The following is a 21518-nucleotide window of genomic DNA, read 5'->3' on the forward strand; positions in this document are numbered from 1 at the left end:
GGGGGGGGAGAGAAAGAGCAAAAGAAAGGAGGGAGAGAGAGAAAAAGAGAGGGGGAGAGAGAAAGCAAAAGAGAGGGGGAAAGAGAGAGAGTGCAAATGAGAGCGGGAGAGAGAGCACAAAAGAGAGTGGGGAGAGAGAGAGCAACAGAGAGTGGGGAGAAAGAGAGCAAAGGAGAGGGAGAGAGAGCAAAAGAGAGGAGAGAGAGAAATCAACAGAGAGGGGAGAGAGAGCAAAAGAGAGGGGAGAAAGCAAAAGAGAGGGGTGGAGAGAGAGCAAAAGGGGAGGAGGAGAGAGGGCAAAAGAGAGGGGGAGAGAGAGAGCAAAAGAGAGGGGGAGAGAGAGAGTAAAAGAGAGGAGGGAGAGAGAGCAAAAGAGAGGGGAAGAGAGAGAGAGCAAAAGAGAGGGAGGAGAGAGAGGGAGCAAAAGAGAAGGGGGAGAGAGAGAGCAAAAGAGAGGGGGAGAGAGAGCAAAAGAGAGGGGGAAGAGAGCAAGAGAAAAAGAGAGGGGGAGGGAGAGAGAGCAAATGAGAGGGAGGAGAGAGAGCAAAAGAGTGGGGGGAGAGATAGTAAATGAGAGGGGAGAGAGAACGAGGGGGAGAGAGAAAGAGAGAGAGAGAGAGAGAGAGGGGGGGGAGAGAGAGAGGGGGCAGAGAGAGAGTGAGCAAAAGAGAAGGGTAAGAGAGCAAGAGAAAAAGAGAGGGGGGGGAGAGAGAAAAAGCAAAAGAGAGGGGGGAGGGAGAGAGAGCAAATGAGAGGGAGGAGAGAGAGCAAAATAGAGGGGGGGAGAGAGCAAATGAGAGAGGAGAGAGAAAGAGGGAGAGAGAGAGAGAGAGAGAGAGAAGGGGGAGAAAGAAAGAGGGGGGAGAGTGAGAAGGGGGAGAAAGAGAGAGGGGGCAGAGAAGGAGCAAAATAGATGATGGAGAGAGAGAGCAAAATATAGGGGGAGAGAGAGAGCAAAAGAAAGGGGGGAGAGAGAGCAAAAAGAGAGGGGGAGAGAGAGAGTGCAAAAGAGAGAGGGAGAGAGCAAAAGAGAGGGAGGATAGAGAGAGAGCAAAATAGAGGGGGGAAGAGAGAGAGGGGCAAAAGAGAGGGGGGAGAGATAGCAAAAGAGAGGGAGGGAGAGAGAGCAAAATAGAGGGGGGAGAGAGAGAGCAAAAGAGAGGTGGAGAGATATATAGCAAAATAGGTGGGGGAGACAGAGAGCGCAAAAGAGAAGGGGAGAGAGAGAGCGCAAAAGAGAAGGGGAAGAGAGAGATCAAACAGAGGGGGGGGGGGAGAGAGCTAGAGGGGGGGGAGAGAGAGCAAAAAAGAGAGGGGGAGAGAGAGCGCAAGAGAGAGGTGGAGAGAGAGAGCAAAAGAGAGGGTGAGAGAGAGAGGGAGCAAAAGAGAAGGGGGGGAGAGAGAGAGCAAAAGAGAGGGGTAGAGAAAGCAAAAGAGAGGGGGAGAAAGCAAATGAGAGGGGAAAGAGAAAAGGGGGAGAGAGAGAGAAGGGGGGACAGAGAGAGAGCAAAAGAGAAGGGGAAGAGAGCGAGAGAAAAAGTGAGGGGGGAGGGAGAGAGAAAGCAAATGAGAGGGAGGAGAGAGAGCAAAAGAGAGGGGGAGAGAGAGCAAATGAGAGGGGGAAGAGAGCAAGAGAAAAAGAGATGGGGAGGGAGAGAGAGCAAATGAGAGGGAGGAGAGAGAGCAAAAGAGTGGGGGGAGAGATAATAAATGAGAGGGGAGAAAGAGAGAGAGAGAGAGAGAGGGGGGGAGAGAGAGAGGGGGCAGAGAGAGAGTGAGCAAAAGAGAAGGGTAAGAGAGCAAGAGAAAAAGAGAGGGGGGGAGAGAGAAAAGGCAAAAGAGAGGGGGGAGGGAGAGAGAGCAAATGAGAGGGAGGAGAGAGAGCAAAATAGAGGGGGGGAGAGAGCAAATGAGAGAGGAGAGAGAAAGAGGGAGAGAGAGAGAGAGAGAGAGAGAGAGAGAGAGAGAGAGAGAGAGAGAGAGAGAGAGAGAGAGAGAGAGAGAGAGAGAGAGAGAGGGGGGGAGAAAGAAAGAGGGAGGGGTGAGAAGGGGGAGAAAGAGAGAGGGGGCAGAGAGAGAGAGAGAGAGAGAGAGAGAGAGAGAGAGAGAGAGCAAAATATAGGGGGAGAGAAAGAGCAAAAGAGAGGATGGAGAGAGAGAGCAAAAGAGAGGGGGGAGAGATAGCAAAAGAGAGGGAGGGAGAGAGAGCAAAATAGGGGTGGGAGAGAGCAAAAGAGAGGGGGAGAAAGATAGAGCAAAATAGGTGGGGGAGAGAGAGAGAAAAAGAGAGAGGGAAGAGAGAGAGCAAAAGAGAGGTAGAGAAAGAGCAAAAGAGAGGGGGACAGAGAGCAATAGAGAGAGGGAGAGAGAGCAAATAGAGAGGGGGAGAGAGAGAGCGCAAAGAGAGAGGGAGAGAGCAAAAGAGAGGGAGGATAGAGCGATAGAGCAAAATAGAGGGGGAAGAGAGAGAGAGAGAGAGAGAGAGCAAAAGAGATGGGGGAGAGATAGCAAAAGAGAGGGAGGGAGAGAGAGCAAAAAGAGAGGGGGGAGGGAGAGAGTGCAAAAGAGAGAGGGAGAGAGCAAAAGAGAAGGAGGATAGAGAGAGAGAGAGAAAGAGCAAAAGAGAGGGGAGAGATAGCAAAAGAGAGGGAGGGAGAGAGAACAAAATAGAGGGGGGAGAAAGAGAGCAAAAGAGAGGGGGGAGAGCGATAGAGCAAAATAGGTGGGGAGAGAGAGACCGCAAAAGAGAGGGAGAAGAGAGAGTGCAAGAGAGGGGGGAAGAGAGAGAAAACCAAACAGAGGGGGGAGAGAGAGCTAGAGAGGGGGGAGAGAGAGCAAAAGAGAGGGGGGAGAGAGAGAGAAAAATAGAGTGAGAGAGAGAGCAAAATAGAGGGAGAGAGAGAGAGGGGGGAGAGAGAGAGGGAGCAAAAGAGAAGGGGGGAGAGAGAGAGCAAAAGAGAAAGGTAGAGAAAGCAAAAGAGAGGGGGAAGAGAGCGAGAGAAAAAGAGAGGGGGGAGGGAGAGAGAGCATATGAGAGGGAGGAGAGAAAGCAAAAGAGAGGGGGGAGAGAGCAAATGAGAGGGGAGAGAGAAAGAGGGGGAGAGAGAGAGAAGGGGGAGAGAGAGAGGGGGCAGAGAGAGCAAAAAGAGAGGGGGAAGAGAGCGAGAGAAAAAGAGAGGGGGAGGGAGAGAGAGCAAATGAGAGGGAGGAGAGAGCAAAAGAGAGGGGGGAGAGAGAGCAAATGAGAGGGGAGAGAGAGAGTGAAGGGGAAGAGAGAGGAGGCAGAGAGAGAGCAAAAGAGAAGGGGAAGAGAGCGAGGGAAAAAGAGAGGGGGAGGGAGAGAGAAAGCAAAAGAGAGGGGGGAGGGAGAGAGAGCAAATGAGAGGGGGGAAAGAGAGAGCAAAAGAGAGGGAGGAGAGATAGAAAGCAAAAGAGAGGGGGGAGAGAGATAGAGAGGGGGGAGAGAGAGAGCAAAAGAGTGGGGGGAGAGAGAGAGCAAAAGAGTGGGGGAGAGAGAGAGCAAAAAAGAGGTGGAAAGAGAGAGAGTGCAAAAGAGAGCGGGAGAGAGAGCGCAAAAGAGAGTGTGGAGAGAGAGAGCAACAGAGAGAGGGGAGAAAGAGAGCAAAAGAGAGGGGGGAGAGAGAGAGATCAAAAGAGAGGAAGAGAGAGAGAGCGAAAAAAAGGGGGCGAGAGAGATCAAAAGAGAGGGAGGAGAGAAAGAGCAAAAGGTGGGACTGCTGTACTGCAAAAATTGGCCCGTGTACACGAGCTTTAGGACTAGTAGAATTATAATGTGATATTTAATATAGGGAAATAACCTGTCTGAAAAATTGATAATCAAGGAATGGTTTTGTGCTGTACTTCATGCTTGGGATTTTCTTCAGTGCTGTCTTGGCTCTTTTTACAAGTTGTGCAAGTTTAAATATGAGTAGCTTTAACTCAGATTACAGTTATATGAAAGGTCAAATGAGTCTTGTACATTACTACAGCGAGAAGTAATGACACTATCTGACTGCCTAGGCTGCTCGGAATGATTACACTAATAAGCATTCAAAGCTATAGCTGAACAGAAGCAAGGAAAGCTCAAACTGAGGAAAAATAAGAAAGAAAACTTTCTTTACATATAAATATACATTATCTATAGCTCTTTGGGCTTGGGAGCTTCTGTTTTACCTTGCAAAGAGGTGTTAAAAAACATAATTTATGTAAGAACTTACCTGATAAATTAATTTCATATTGGCAAGAGTCCATGAGTTAGTGACGTATGGGATCATCAATCCTACCAGGAGGGGCAAAATTTCCCAAACCTCAAAATGCCTATAAATACATCTCACCACACCCACAATTCAGTTTAATGAATAGCCAAGTAGTGGGGTGATAAAGAAAGGAGTAAAAAGCATTAAAAAAAAAAGGAATTTGAAATAATTGTGCTTTATACAAAAAAACATCACCACCATAGAAAGGGTGGATCTCATGGACTCTTACCAATATGAAAGAAATTAATTTATCAGGTAAGTTCTTACATAAATTATGTTTTCTTTCATGTAATTGGCAAGAGTCCATGAGCTAGTGACGTATGGGATAGAAATACCCAAGATGTGGAACTCCACAGAAGAGTCACTAGAGAGGGCGGGATAAAATAATAACAGCCATTTTCCACTGAAAATAAATAATCCACAACCCAAAATATAAATTTATTCTCATAATGACAAGAAAAAAACTTAAACATAAGCAGAGGAATCAAACTGAAACAGCTGCCTGAAAAACTTTTCTACCAAAAACTGCTTCCAAAGAAGCAAATACATCAAAACGGTAGAATTTAGTAAATGTATGCAAAGAAGACCAAGTTGCTAATCTGATCAACTGAAGCTTCATTCTTAAAAGCCCACGAAGTGGAGACTGATCTAGTAGAATGAGCTGTAATTCTCTGAGGCGGGGCCTGACCTGACTCCAAATAAGCCTGAGAAAACAGAAGGAACAACAATTTCTCTATTAATGTTGTTTAGAATTCACAACCTTAGGTAGAAATTTAAATGAAGTCCGCAAAACTGCATTATCCTGATGGAAAATCAGAACAGGAGATTCACAAGAAAGAACAGATAATTCGGAAACTCTTCTAGCAGAAGAGATGGCCAAAAGGAACAACACTTTCCAAGAAAGTAGTTTAAAGTCCAAGGAATGCATAGGCTCAAACGAAGGAGCCTGTAAAGCCTTCAAAACCAAATTAAGACTCCAAGGAGGAGAGATTGATTTAATAACAGACTTGATACGGACCAAAGCCTGTACAAAACAGTGAATATAAGGAAGCTTAGCAATCTTTCTGTGAAATAAAACAGAGCAGAGATTTGACCCTTCAAGGAACTTGCAGACAAACCTTTATCCAAACCATCCTTAAGAATCTGTAAAATTCTAGGAATTCTAAAAGAATGCCAGGAGAATTTATGAGTTACACCATGTAATATAAGTCTTCCAAACTCCATAATAAATCTTCCTAGAAACAGATTTATGAGCCTGTAATATAGTATTAATCACTGAGTCAGAGAAACCTCTATGACTAAGCACTAGGCTTTCAATTTCCATACCTTCAAATTTATTGATTTGAGATCATGATGGAAAAACGGAGCTTGAGAAAGAAGGTCTGGTCTTAAAGGAAGTGGCCAAGGTTGGCAAATGTACATCCAAACAAGATCCGCACACCAAAACCTGTGAGACCATGCTGGAGCTACCAGCAACACAAACAATTGTTCCATGATGATCTTGGAGAGCACTCTTGGAAGAAGAACTAGAGGCGGGAAGATATAAGCAGGTTGGTAACACCAAGGAACTGCTAGCGCATCCACCGCCTCCGCCTGAGGATCCCTGAACCTGGACAGGTACCTGGGAAGTTTCTTGTTTAGATGGCAAGCCATCAGATCTTTTTCTGGAAGACCCCATATCTGAACAATCTGAGAAAACACATCTGGATAGAGCGACCACTCCCCCGGATGTGAAGTCTGACGGCTGAGATAATCCACTTCCCAATTGTCTACATTTAGGATATGAACCGCATAAATTAGACAGGAGTTGGATTCCACCAAAGAAAGTATCCAAGATACTTCTCTCATAACTTGGGGACTGTGAGTCCACCCTGATGATTGACATATGCCACAGTTGTGGTATTGTCTGTCTGAAAACAAATGAACGGTTCTCTCTTCAACAGAAGCCAAACCTGAAGAGCCCTGAAAATAGCACAGAGTTCTAAAATATTGATTGGTAACCTCGCCTCATGAGATTTCCAAACCCCTTGTGCTGTCAGAGACCCCGATACAGCTACCCAAACTGAAAGACTTGCATCTGTTGTGATCACAGTCCAGGTTGGACGAATAAAAGAGGCCCCTTGAACTATACGATGGTGATCTAACCAACAAGTCAAAGAACATTGGGATTTAAGGATATTAATTGTGATATCTTTGTATAATCCTCGCACCATTGATTCATGTCATGGACACTGAATCTATCTGGAAACATAAAAAGGTGACCCTTGTCTGAGGAATCAAGGAACATTTTGGTAAATTGATCCTCCAACCATGTCTTTGAAGAAACAACACTAGTTGATTTGTGTGAGATTCTGCAGAATGTAAAGACTGAGCTATTACCAAGATATTGTCCAAATAAGGAAACACCGCAATACCCCGTTCTCTGATTACAGAAAGTAGGGCACCGAGAACCTTTGAAAAGATTGTCTAGAAAATAGAATCTCAGAAACTGATAGTGGTCTGGATGAATGGGAATATGAAGATATGCATCCTGTAAGTCTATCGTGGACATATAATGCCCTTGCTGAACAAAAGGCAGAATAGTCCTTATAGTCACCATTTTAAAAGTTGCACACTTACAAAATGATTCAAAATTTTCAGATCCAGAACTGGCCTGAATTAATTTTCTTTCTTTGGGACAATGAATAGATTTGAATAAAACCCCAGATCCTGTTCCTGAAACGGAACTGGTTTGATTACCCCTGAAAGCTCCAGGTCTGAAACACATTTCAGAAAAGCCTGAGCCTTTACTGGATTTGCTGGAAAGCGTGAGAAAAAAAATCTTCTCACGGGAGGTCTTACTCTGAATCTTATTCGGTACCCTTGAGAGACAATACTCTGAATCCATTGATTTTGGACAGAATCTGCCCTAATGCTTTGGAAGAATCTTAATCTGCCTCCTACCAGCTGAGCTGGAATGAGGGCCACAACTTCATGCAGACTTGGGGCTGGCTTTGGTTTCATAAACGGCTTGGATTTACTCCAACTTGAAGAAGGTTTCCAATTGGAACCAGATTCTTTGGGGGAAGGATTGGGTTTCTGTTCCTTATTTTGTCGAAAGGAACGAAAACAGTTAAAAGCTTTAGATTTACCCTTAGGTCTTTTATCCTGAGGCAAAAAAACTCCCTTCCCCCCAGTGACAGTTGAAATAATCGAATCCAACTGAGAACCAAATAAATTATTACCTTGGAAAGAAAAAGATTGTAATCTAGACTTAGATACCATGTCAGCATTCCAATATTTGAGCCACAAAGCTCTTCTAGCTAAAATAGCAATTGATGATATCAAAAATGGCATAACAGATAAAATGATTAGCATGTTGAAGCAAGTGAACCATGCTAGACAAATCAGGATCCATTTTCTGTTGCGCTAAACTTTCCAACCAAAAAGTTGATGCAGCTGCAACATCAGCCAAAGAAATTGCAGGCCTGAGAAGATAGCCAGAATATAAATAATCTTTCCTTAGATAAGATTCAAGTTTCCTATCTAAAGGGTCCTTAAAGGAAGTACTATCTTCCATATGAATAGTAGTACATTTGGCAAGAGTAGAAATAGCCCCATCAACTTTGGTGATCTTTTCCCAAAACTCCAATCTAACTGCTGGCAAAGGATACAATTTTTTAAACCTTAAAAAAGGAATGAAAGAAGTACCAGGCTTATTCCATTCCTTAGAAATCATATCAGAAATAGCATCAGGAACTGGAAAACCCTCTGGAGTAACCACAGGAGGTTTATAAACAGAATTTAAACATTTATTAGTTTTAGTATCAAGAGGACTAGTTTCCTCAATATCCAACGTAATCAACACCTCTTTTAACAAGGAACGAATATACTCCATTTTAAATAAATAAGTAGATTTGTTAGCGTCAAGATCTGAGGAAGGATCTTCTGAATCAGATATATCCTCATCCGAGGAGGATAATTCAGTATGTTGTCGGTCATTTGAAATTTCAACAACTTTATGAGAAGTTTTAAAAGACCTTTTACATTTATTAGAAGGCAGGATAGCAGACAAAGCCTTCTGAATTTCATCAGCAATAAAATATTTTATATTCCCAGGGATATCATGTACATTATTTATGTACATCTGCCACCCCCAACGTCGCCGCCACTATATTAAAGTTATTAACCCCTAAATCTAAGTCTAACCCTAACACCCCCTAACTTAAATATAATTTAAATAAGTCTAAATAAAATTCCTATCATTAAATAAATTATTCCTATTTAAAACTAAATACTTACCTGTAAAATAAACCCTAAAATAGCTACAATATAACTAATAGTTACATTGTAGCTAGCTTAGGCTTTATTTTTATTTTACAGGCAAGTTCTATTTATTTTAACTAGGTACAATAGTTATTAAAATTTTATTAACTATTTAATAACTACCTAGCTAAAATAAATACAAAAGTACCTGTAAGATAAACCCTAACCTAAGTTACACTAACACCTAACACTACACTATAATTAAATAAACTAAATTAACAACAATTAAATAAATTAAATTAAATTAGCTAAAGTACAAAAAAAAACACCCCACTAAATTACAGAAAATAATAAACAAATTACAGATCGTTAAACTAATGACACCTAATCTGAGAAATCTAAGAGCCCTATCAAAATAAAAAAAGCCCCCCCCAAAAAAAACCTTAGCCTAAACTAAACTACCAATAGCCCTTAAAAGGGCCTTTTGCGGGGCATTGCCCCAAAGTAATCAGCTCTCTTACCTGAAAAAAAAAATACAAACAACCAACCAACAGTAAAACCCACCACCCACACAACCAACCCCCCAAATAAAATACTAACTAAAAAAACCTAAGCTCCCCATTGCCCTAAAAAGGGCATTTGGATGGGCATTGCCCTTAAAAGGGCAGTTAGCTTTTTGCAAGCCCAAAGTCCCAAACCTAAAAATAAAACCCACCCAATATACCCTTAAAAAAACCTAACAGTAACCCCCTGAAGATCGACTTACTGGGAGAAGTCTTCATCCAAGCCGGGCCGAAGTCCTCAACGAAGCCGGGAGAAGTCTTCATCCAAGCCAAGTGAAGTGGTCCTCCAGACGGGCAGAAGTCTTCATCCAGACAGCATCTTCTATCTTCATCCATCCAGCGCGGAGCGGGTCCATCTTCAAGAAATCCGGCGCGGAGCATCCTCTTCAATCGACGTCTTCTTACTAAAAAACAGTTCCGTTAAGTGACGTCATCCAAGATGGCATCCCTTAGATTCCGATTGGATGATAGAATTCTATCAGCCAATCGGAATTAAGGTAGAAAAAATCCTATTGGCTAATGCAATCAGCAAATAGGATTGAAGTTCAATCCTATTGGCTGATGCAATCAGCCAATAGGATTGAGCTCGCATTCTATTGGCTGATTGGAACAGCCAATAGAATGCAAGCGCAATCCTATTGGCTGATTGCATCAGCCAATAGGATTTTTTCTACCTTAATTCCGATTGTCTGATAGAATTCTATCAGCCAATCAGAATCTAAGTGACGCCATCTTGGATGACTTCACTTAAATGAAACATCATTTAGTAAGAAGACGTCGATTGAAGAGGATGCTCTGCGCTGGATGTCTTGAAGATGGAGCCGCTCTGCGTCGGATGGATAAAGATAGAAGATGCCGTCTGGATGAAGACTTCTGCCCATCTGGAGGACCACTTCGCTCAGCTTGGATGAAGACTTCTCCCGGCTTCGTTGAGGACTTCGGCCCGGCTTGGATGAAGACTTCTCCCGGTAAATCGATCTTCAGGGGATTAGTGTTAGGTTTTTATAAGGGTGTATTGGGTGGGTTTTATTTTTAGGTTAGGGACTTTGGGCTTGCAAAAGAGCTAATTGCTCTTTTAAGGGCAATGCCCATCCAAATGCCCTTTTTAGGGCAATGGGGAGCTTAGATTTTTTTAGTTAGTATGTTATTTGGGGGGTTGGTTGTGTGGGTGGTGGGTTTACTGTTGGGGGGGTTGTTTGAATTTTTTTTTACAGGGCTATTGGTAGTTTAGTTTAGGCTAGGGTTTTTTTTATTGGGGGGGTTATTTTGATAGGGCTATTAGATTAGGTGTAATTAGTTTAAATATCTTGCAATTTGTTTATTATTTTCTGTAATTTAGTGTTTGTTTGTTTTTGTACTTTAGCTAATTGTATTTAATTTATTTAATTGTTAATTTAGTTAATTTATTTAATTATAGTGTAGTGTTAGGTGTTAGTGTAACTTAGGTTAGGTTTTATTTTACAGGTACTTTTGTATTTATTTTAGCTAGGTAGTTATTAAATAGTTAATTTAATAACTATTGTACCTAGTTAAAATAAATACAAACTTGCCTGTAAAATAATAATAAATCCTAAACTAGATACAATTTAACTATTAGTTATATTGTAGCTAGCATAGGGTTTATTTTATAGGTAAGTATTTAGTTTTAAATAGGAATAATTTAGTTAACAATAGTAATTTTTATGTAGACTTATTTAAATTATATTTAAGTTAGGGGGTGTTAGGGTTAGGGTTAGACTTAGATTTAGGGGTTAATACATTTAGTATAGTGGCGGCGACGTTGGGGGCGGCAGATTAGGGGTTAATAAATGTAGGTAGGTGGCGTCGATCTTAGGGATGGCAGATTAGGGGTTAATAATATTTCACTAATGTTTGTGAGGCGGGAGTGCGGCAGTTTAGGGGTTAATATGTTTATTATAGTGGCGGCGACATTGGGGACGGCAGATTAGGGGTTAATAAGTGTAGGTAGGTGGCGGCGACATTGGGGGTGGCAGATAATGGGATAATAAATATAATGTAGGTGTCGGCGATGTTGGAGGCAGCAGATTAGGGGTTCATAAATATAATGTAGGTGGCGGCGGTGCCCGGAGCGGCAGATTAGGGGTTAAAAATTTATTATAGTGTTTGCGATGCGGGAGGGCCTCAGTTTAGGGGTTAATAGGTAGTTTATGGGTGTTAGTGTACTTTTTAGCACTTTAGTTATGAGTTTTATGCTACGGCGTTGTACCATAAAACTCTTAACTACTGACTTTTAAATGCGTTTTTTTGGCCTCCCAGGACAGACTCGTAATACCGGCACTATGGAAGTCCCATAGAAAAAAGACTTTACAAAGTTTACGTAAGTCGTTTTGCGGCAAGGCCAAAGAAGTGTGCGGTGACCCTAAACCTTTAAGACTCGTAATATCAGGGGGCATAAAAATGCAGCGTTAGGACCTCTTGACGCTGCTTTTTCAGCCTAACACACAACTCGTAATCTAGCCGTATGTTTTTTCCCAAATATTCCTGCAAAAGGAAATATACATAAACCTGACTCATGGCAAATATAAGTACAATAGATATATTTAGAACTTTATAGTAATACATAATGTGCCAAACCATAGCTGAGAGTGTCTTAAGTAATGAAAACATACTTACCGAAAGACACCCATCCACATATAACAGATAGCCAAACCAGTACTGAAACGGTTATCAGTAGAGGTAATGGAATATGAGAGTATATCGTTGATCTGAAAAAGGGAGGTAGGAGATTAATCTCTATGACCGACAACAGAGAACCTATGAAAAAGATTTCCCGCAAGGAAAACCATAGAATTCAATAGGTGATACTCTCTTCACATCCCTCTGACATATACTGTACTCTGAGAGGAACTGGGCTTCAAAATGCTGAGCAGCGCATATCAACGTAGAAAATCAAGCACAAACTTACTTCCCCACCTCCATCGGAGGCAAGGTTTGTAAAAACTGAATTGTGGGTGTGGTGTGGGGTGTATTTATAGGCATTTTGAGGTTTGGGAAACTTTGCCCCTCCTGGTAGGATTGTATATCCCATACGTCACTAGCTCATGGACTCTTGCCAATTACATGAAAGAAAAAAACAACCTGTGACACTCATATTTTAAATATGAAATTAAAACTAATTTCTTTTTCCTTATTGTAAAATGAGTTTCCCTGCCTCTGCATTCAATAAACATAGCTTTCTATATCTGAAAGGTGGTGAAATTGTGTTAAAATACATATAGCAATTATTTCCCTAAAAGAAAAAACACATATATATGAAAACAGAGCTGAATGTAATATACTTTACATAGAAAACCGAGTAATCTGATTTAATTTTAAAAATTCACCTCTTGCTCCCTGATAACTTCTCTCTTACCAGAAAAGTTTCCATTACTTTCTATGGCAGGCAACTCGCCAATCAGAGGGACAGTCCCATTTTTTAGAGAATGGAAACAGTGGGGTAGATTTAACAACCAGGGGATGCGGCTTTCTACTCCCGGAAACTTAAGAAGCAACGGTCGCAAGACTGCAATCATCCTGATCCAAAACAATTGGGATGATTGACATCCCTTGTGCAGGGGGCGGCATTGCACAAGCATTTCACAAGAAATGCTTGTGCAATGTTAAATACCAACAGGGTATGCTGTCTGCATCCAGCTACAGCGAATCATGTCCGCATGTAATAAATTGACCCTAGTGACTCTTAAGGGGACTTGAAATCCAAAAATATTTCTTCTGTGATTCAGACAGAGAATACAATTTAATTAAAAAAAAGTTTCAAATTTAGTTCTTTTATCAGCTTGAAGAGCATACCTAGGTAGGTAGTGTGCACATATCTGGAGTGCTACATGACATGAATCACTGCTGTCATCTAGTGCTCTTCCAAATGTATAACAAAACTGCTACAATATAGTGTTGCATGACATGTTAATGCTCCTGAGCCTAACTACCTACTTTTCAACAAAGGATACCAAAAGGAGAAAGTTAAAGGACACTAAACCCAAAGGTTTTCTTTCATGATTCAGATAGAGAATACAATTTTAAACAACATTCCAATTCACTTCTATTATCTAATTTGCTTCATTCTTTAGATATCCTTTGCTGAAGAAATAGCAATGCATATGGGTGAGCCAATCACACAAGGCATCTATGTGCAGCCACCAATTAGCAGCTACTGAGCCTATCTAGATATGCTTTTCAGCAAAGGATATAAAGCGAATGAAGTTAATTAGATAATAGAAGTAAATTAGAAAGTTGTTTAAAATTGCATGTTCTTTCTAAATCATGAAAGAAAAAATTTGGGTTTCATGTCCCTTTAAGTTTATAGTAGAAGTAAATTAAAAACTTTTTTAAAACATCATGCTCTGTCTAAATCAAGAAAGAAAAATGAGGGGTTTCGTGTACATTTAAGCTGTGATTAATAGACCCTGCAGCAAATATTCTCCATGCCAGGTTAAAGATGCTGAGTACATTTTTATTTGTGACAATAAGACTATGGCTTGGTTTTATTTTAAGTCAAGATACTGTGCTTTACCCAGAAAATGGTCCAGTTGCATAAAAGATACTAAGCTTGTGATCCTTCTTTAACTTTGTTACTCAGCTTCTCTTACTGAAGTGCAAGTCCTGGTCTTGTGCATTACTTCTGCTGCTGTTAGATATTTACCCTGCGGCCTTGCTCATCCTGGTGTTTCTTCAGCTGCTCCAGAAGATCTTGGAATTCCTTCTCTTTATCTAGGGCCTCCTGAATGGTGGCTTCATTCTGTTCAGCATAAGCCATGGCCACCACAGCAAGGATCAGATTGATGAGATAGAAAGATCCCAAAAATATCACTAATACAAAGAAAATCATGTAGGTCTTACCAGCTGCACGCAACGTCTAAAGAGAGAGAAGAGTGTGTCAGAAGGCAGAGTCATATAGCAACCAGGAGAAGAATTATACACATTCTTGTAATTATTTTACCATATAGTTTATCTCCAACGAAGAGTATCTAGTTTCTAATGTTTAAAGGGGATAGTAAAACTTATCATTGCCTAATCATGTCATTTGTTTGCAAAGGGTTAGATGAACTATAATATCTTGTATCCCTGCATCAACCTACAGCAAATGAGAAAATCAGCTTAAAAACATAATTTATGTAAGAACTTACCTGATAAATTAATTTCTTTCATATTAGCAAGAGTCCATGAGCTAGTGACGTATGGGATATACATTCCTACCAGGAGAGGCAAAGTTTCCCAAACCTTAAAATGCCTATAAATACACCCCTCACCACACCCACAATTCAGTTTAACGAATAGCCAAGAAATGGGGTGATAAGAAAGGAGCGAAAGCATAAAAAAATAAGGAATTGGAATAATTGTGCTTTTTACAAAAAAATCATAACCACCACAAAAAAGGGTGGGCCTCATGGACTCTTGCTAATATGAAAGAAATGAATTTATCAGGTAAGTTCTTACATAAATTATGTTTTCTTTCATGTAATTAGCAAGAGTCCATGAGCTAGTGACGTATGGGATAGCAAATACCCAAGATGTGGAACTTCCACGCAAGAGTCACTAGAGAGGGAGGGATAAAATAAAGACAGCCAATTCCGCTGAAAAATTAATCCACTACCCAAATCAAAAAAGTTTCAATTTTTATAATGAAAAAAACTGAAATTATAAGCAGAAGAATCAAACTGAAACAGCTGCCTGAAGTACTATTCTACCAAAACTGCTTCTAAAGAAGAGAAAACATCAAAATGGTAGAACATAGTAAAAGTATGCAAAGAAGACCAAGTCATTGCTTTGCAAATCTGATCAACAGAAGCTTCATTCTTAAAAAGCCCAGGAAGTAGAAACTTACTTAGTAGAATGAGCCGTAATCCTCCGAGGCGGGAATCCACCCGACTCCAAATAAGCATGATGAATCAAAAGTTTAAGCAAGATGCCAAATAAATGGCAGAAGCCTTTTGACCTTCCTAAAACCAAAAAAGATAAAAAATAGACTAGAAGTCTATCTGAAATCTGAATAGCTTCAACATAGAATTTAAAAAACTCTTACCATATCCAAAGAAACTAAGAATCTCACCAAAGAAGTCTTAGGAAAGCAATAATTCCTCCCTAATGTTTGTTAGAATTTACAACTTTAGGTAAGAATTGAAATGAGGATAGCAAAAACCACCTAATCCTGATGAAAAAAATCAGAAAAAAGAGATTCACAAGAAAGAACAGATAATTCAAAAACTGTTCTAGCTGAAGAGATGTCCAAAAAGAACAATACTTTCCATGAAAGTAATTAATGTCCATAGCAAGCATATGCTTAAATAGAAGAGCCTGAAAAGCATTCAGAACCAAATTAAGACTCCAAGGAGGAGACATTGGCTTAATGACAGGTTTGATACGAATCAAAACCTGAACAAAATGATGAATATCAGGAAGTAACACTGCCTTATCCTGATGAAAAATCAGAAAAGGATATTCACAAAAAAGAGCAGATAACTCAAAAACTCTTCTAGCAGAAGAAATAACCAAAAGGAACTATACTTTTCCAAGAAAGTAATTTAATGTTCAGAGAATGCATAGTTTCAAACGGAGGAGCCTGTAAAGCCCTCAGCACCAAATTGAGACTCCAAAGAGGAGAGATTGAATTAATGACAGGCTTGATACGGACCAAAGCCTGTACAAAACAATGAATATCAGGATGATTAGCAATCTTTCTGTGAAAAAAGAACAGAAAGAGTAGAGATTTGTCAAATCAAAGAACTGAAGACAAAACCTTATCCAAACCAACCTGAAAAAATAATAAAATTCTATGAATTTTAAAAGAATGCCAAGAAAAGTAGGTCTTCCAGACTCAATAATAAATCTTTCTAGAGACAGATTTACGAGCCTGAAACATAATATTAATCAATGAGTCAGAGATACCTCTATGACTAAAAATCAAGCGTTCAATCTCCATCCCTTCAAATTTAATGATTTGAGATCCTGATGGAAAAAATGGTCCTTGAGAAAGAAGGTCTGGTTTAAACGGAAGTGTCCAAGGTTGGCAACTGGCCATCCGAATGAGATCCACATACCAAAACCTGTGAGGCCATGCTGGAGCCACCAGCAGTACAAACGAACGCTCCATTAGAATTTTAGAAATCACTTTTGGAAGAAGAACTAGAGGCGGAAAGATATAGGCAGAATTATAATTCCAAGGAAGTGTCAATGCATAAGCTACTTCGGCCTGAGGATCCCCCGGACCTGAATAGGCCCCTGGGAAGTTCCTTGTTTAGATGAGATGCCAACAGATCTATTTCTGGAAGTCCTCACATCTGAAAAATTGAAAAACATATCTGGGTAAAGAGACCATTCTCCCAGATGTAAAGCTTGATTTATCAGAGATAATCCGCTTCCCAAATGTCTATACCTGGGAAAAAGACCACAGAATTTAGATAGGAGATGGATTTAGCCCAAGTTAATATCCGAGACACTTCTGTCACAGCCTAAGGACTGATAGTCTTACCCTGATGATTGACATACACCATAGTTGTGATATTGTCTGAAAAACAATAAACGTCTCTTCTTCAAAAAGAAACTAACTGAAAAACTCTGAGAATGCACGGAGTTCTAAAATAGCAAATGGTAATCTCGCCTCCTGAGATTTCCAAACCCCTTGTGCTGACAGAGATCCTCAGACAGCCTCCCAACCAAAAAGACTCACATCTGTAGAGATCATGGTCCAGGTTGAAAGAAACGAAGAGACCTGTAGAACTAAATGATGGTGATCTTAACCACCAAATCAAGAGAGATAAATATTAGGATTTGAAGATTTAAAATGTGAAATCCTAGAATCCCTGCACCATAATTCAGCATAAAAGACTGGAAAGGTTCTTTCTATTGAAAGTGAGCAAAGGGAATTGAATCCAATGCTGTGGCCATAAGACCTAAAACTTCTATGCATATATAACAACTGAAGGAAAATAATAGAGACTAAAGGTACCGACAGACGGACCCCAATAAAATTGTCCCTTGTCTGATAGAGACAAAGACAGTGACACAAACTATCTGGAAACCTAAAAAAGGTAACCCTTGTGTGAGGAATCAAGAGCTTTTGAAAAAAAGATCCTCTAACTATGTCCTGGAAGAACAAAGTGAATCATATGAGATTCCGCATCCTCAGAAAATAATCTGAATGAAAACAGAAAAATGAAAATATGCATTTATTGTATCTAATGAAAACAAATAATGCTATCACTGACCAAAAAAAGGCAGAATAGTTTGAATAAAACTCCAAAACACAGTTTCTAAAAAATGGAACTGGAAGAAATACCCCAGAAGATTCCAGGTCTGAGCAGCGCTTGAACCCTACGGGTGATCAGCCATGCTTCAACAGTACCCAAAATATATAGGACCGAAACACACTTAAAGAAAGTGTTAGCCTTACTGGAATAAAATCAAAGAAATTTGGACTGAATAGAACCAAATAAATTTCAAAAAAGTCTTAACCTGCCCCTTACCAGCCAAGCTGGAATACGGCACAAACATTGCAATTTTAGGGAGCTGATTTCGAACTGAAAAATTTCCAATTAAAAACATGTTACTTGGGAAAGAATTCAGGAATTCGTTCCTTAATAAGAACAACCAAACTAATATAAGCTTAAAGTTTTAGTCTTAGAACTCAATCTTGAAGCCCAGAGTAACATTTAAGAATTGAATCCAATTATAAAACAAATAATTGATTATTTTAGAACAAAAGAAATATGGATTTTTAGAAATCACAAAATTCTTCTAGCTAAAACAGCTAAAGACATAGATTAAACCTCATTTGCGAAAATATTCAAAAAAATGAAGACACAAAATGAAATTATTAGCATGATAGTCCAGTTAAAGGACCAGTCAATACACTGGACTTGCCTAATCAATAAATGCAAAACAACAAGACAAATGCAACAGCACCTAGTCTAGTAAATTGTGTCCCTTTAACAATGCTAAAATAAATCATAATCTGATACTTGATCTTAAAGTAAACAGAAAAAATGAAGCAATTGCAACATCATCCAAATAAATCACAGGTCCAAGAAAAGTACCTGAAACTAAATAATTTTCCATAAATAAGATACAACCATCTAAAGGAAAATAAATACTATTTTGCTATAGAAACAATAGCATAATTAGTAGGAGTAGAGATAGCCCCAATAAATTGGAGAACCTTCCAAATTGAATTTAACTGCCAGCAAAGAATATAGTTTAAAACCTTTGAAGAAGGAATAAAAGAAAATTCTCAGCCTATTCCATTCCCTAGTATGAGGAACTGGAAAAAAACCTCTGAAAACACAGAAGAATAAATAAGCAGAAATAAAATGTTAGCTAGTCTTGAAAAAGAACTAGTTACCTTAATATCCAAAATAATCAACACCTTTTCAACAAAGAACAAATGTACTTTAATAAAAAAATAAAAAAGTAGATTTGTTAGTGTCAATATCTGATAAAGAAAATTCTGAATGAGAAAAAAACATCATCAGAGAAGGATAAATTAGTATGTTGTTGGTCATTTGAAACTTCAATAATTAAAAAAGAAGTTTGAAAAAGACCTAAAAATTTTATTAGAAGGCACAAAGTCAGACAAAGCCTTTAAAATAGAATCAGAAAAATATTCTTATAAATCTTCTAAGTATTTCTTGTACATAAGATGTAAAAAGAATAGCAATATATAAAACATAAATACTAATGGATTCTGCATATAAAAGTTTAACATGAAACTTATAACAAACCATAGCTAAAGATAAACATTTATAACATTGAAAATAAATGAACTTAGCTTTGGTAGGACTGAACTCAGTCAATGGAATCCCTTAGTACATTTTGAAACAGGAACAGTGAAATCTTGCAATATGTAATAGAAAAAACAAAATTTAAAGCAAAATTATCAAATTCCTTAAATGACAGTTTCAGGAATGGGAAAGAATGCAAAATAATAAGCTTCTAGAAACCAGAAGCAATAAAAAAGTGAGGTTTAAATAATGTGAGGAAAAAAGTGGAACAAAAAAGATGCCCACATTTTTTGGCGCCAAATACGACGCCCACATTATTGGCGCCAAAAACAACGCCCATATATTTGGCGCAAAATATGACGCCACATCCTCTGACGCCGAAACCGACGCCCACATTTTTTGGCGCACAAAAATGTCTGAATACGCATGCGTCAAAAAATGACGTTAACAGAATAAAACTTCCGGCGTCAACTACGGCGCTGGAAATGACAATTTTTTGCGCCAAAAAAGTCCGCGCCAAAAATGACGCAATAAAAAGAAACATTTTCTGCCCCCGCGAGCCTAACAGCACGCAGGAAAAAATGGTCAATTGAAAATTTTCAAGGTAAAGAAAAAAATAATTGAAATGTATTATCCCAAATAATGAAACTGACAGTCTGAATTTGAAAGGAATACTGATTATCCTGAATCAAGGCAAATATAAGTTTATAGACATATATTTAGAACTTTACATATAAAGTGCCCAACCATAGCTTAGAGTGTCACAAAAAAATAAGATTTACTTACCCCAAGACACTCATCTACATATGGTAGATAGCCAAACCAGTACTGAAACGAGAATCAGTAGAGGTAATGGTATATAAGAGTATATCGTCGATCTGAAAAGGGAGGTAGGAGAAGAAATCTCTACGACCGATAACAGAGAACCTATGAAATAGATGCCCGATAGGATGACCATAGCATTCAATAGGTAATACTCCCTTCACATCCCTCTGACATTCACTGCAGTCTGAGAGGAAAACCGGGCTCCAGCCTGCTGCGAAGTGCATATCAACGTAGAATCTAGCACAAACTTACTTCACCACCTCCATGGGAGGCAAAGTTTGTAAAACTGAATTGTGGGTGTGGTGAGGGGTGTATTTGTAGGCATTTTAAGGTTTGGGAAACTTTGCCCCCCCTGGTAGGAATGTATTTCCCATACGTCACTAGCTCATGGACTCTTGCTAATTACATGAAAGAAATACAGTTCAATGACCAAGTTTAGCTTCAGAGAGGAAGTAAGCATTTATTTAAACAAAGAGGATACAGACTTACCAGCTGAAAAAGGTTTTCCCAGTAGTCCTGGGTCATCAGTCTGAAGAGAGACAGGAAGGCCCAGCTGAATGAATCATAACTTGTGTATCCATAGTTTGGATTTCTCCCGGTTTTTATGCAAACAAAGTTTTCTGGGCATCTCCTGTAGGCAAGGCACCAAAACATTGCAAACCCGTTATATTTCTGAAGTATATGCTCCACCAAATAAGACCTACCTGTATCTACCAATTGTATTTGCCAGTAAAAACCAGGTATACAGTTATATAGTAAAAACAAAACATTAACACCTAGATTACGAGTCTTGCATTAGCCTTAAAAAGCAGCGTTGAGAGGTCCCAACGCTGCTTTTTAACGCCCGCTGGTATTACGAGTCTGGCAGGTACAGGTGTACCGCTCACTTTTCTTCCGCGACTCGAGCATACCGCAAATCCCCTTATGTCAATTGTGTATCCTATCTTTTTAATGGGATTTGCCTAACGCCGGTATTACGAGTCTTGGAAGAAGTGAGCGGTAGACCCTCTCCTGTCAAGACTCCTACTGCATTTAAAAGTCAGCAGTTAAGAGTTTTATGGGCTAACGCCGTAACATAAAACTCTTAACTAAAGTGCTAAAAAGTACACTAACACCCATAAACTACCTATTAACCCCTAAACCGAGCCCCCCCCCACATCGGAAACACTTTAATAAATATATTAACCCCTAATCTGCTGATCGGACATCGCCGCCACTTTAATAAATATATTAACCCCTAAACCGCCGCACTCCCGCCTCGCAAACACTAGTTACATTTTATTAACCCCTAATCTGCCGTCCCTAACATCGCTGACACCTACCTACATTTATTAACCCCTAATCTGCCACCCCAATGTCGCTGCTACTATATTAAAGGTATTAACCCCTAAACCTAAGTCTAAACCTAACCCCCCTAACTTAAATATAATTTAAAATAAATCTAAATAAAATTACTACAATTAAATAAGTTATTCCTATTTAAAACTAAATACTTACCTATAAAATAAACCATAAGATAGCTACAATATAACTAATAGTTACATTGTAGCTATCTTAGGGTTTATATTTATTTTACAGGCAACTTTGTATTTATTTTAACTAGGTACAATAGTTATAAAATAGTTATTAACTATTTAATAACTTCCTAGTTAAAATAAAGACAAATATACCTGTAAAATAAATCCTAACCTAAGTTACAATTACACCTAACACTACACTATCATTAAATAAATTACCTAAACTACCTACAATTAATTACAATTAAATTCAATAAACTAAAGTACGAAAAAAACCCCCACTAAATTACAGAAAATAAAAAAACATAATTTATGCTTACCTGATAAATTTATTTCTCTTGTGATGTATCGAGTCCACGGATTCATCCTTACTTGTGG

General features: G+C 39.2%; 1 protein-coding gene across 7 annotated transcripts in view; it reads right to left on the reverse strand.

The window, feature by feature from the left end:
* The window catches only part of SCN4A (sodium voltage-gated channel alpha subunit 4), a 360773-nt gene that overhangs the window by 172413 nt on the left and 166842 nt on the right, over positions 1 to 21518 (reverse strand). For all 7 annotated transcript variants that reach the window (XM_053699718.1, XM_053699730.1, XM_053699721.1 and 4 more), the window contains 2 exons: positions 20113 to 20254; positions 13725 to 13937 (listed from right to left, as the gene is read on the reverse strand). In XM_053699718.1, the coding sequence (XP_053555693.1) occupies positions 13725 to 13937; positions 20113 to 20254 (355 nt within the window). The remainder of the gene's footprint in view (positions 1 to 13724; positions 13938 to 20112; positions 20255 to 21518) is intronic.

This window comes from Bombina bombina, chromosome 1 (assembly GCF_027579735.1).
Source record: "Bombina bombina isolate aBomBom1 chromosome 1, aBomBom1.pri, whole genome shotgun sequence".
Classification (NCBI taxonomy): Eukaryota; Metazoa; Chordata; class Amphibia; order Anura; family Bombinatoridae; genus Bombina; species Bombina bombina.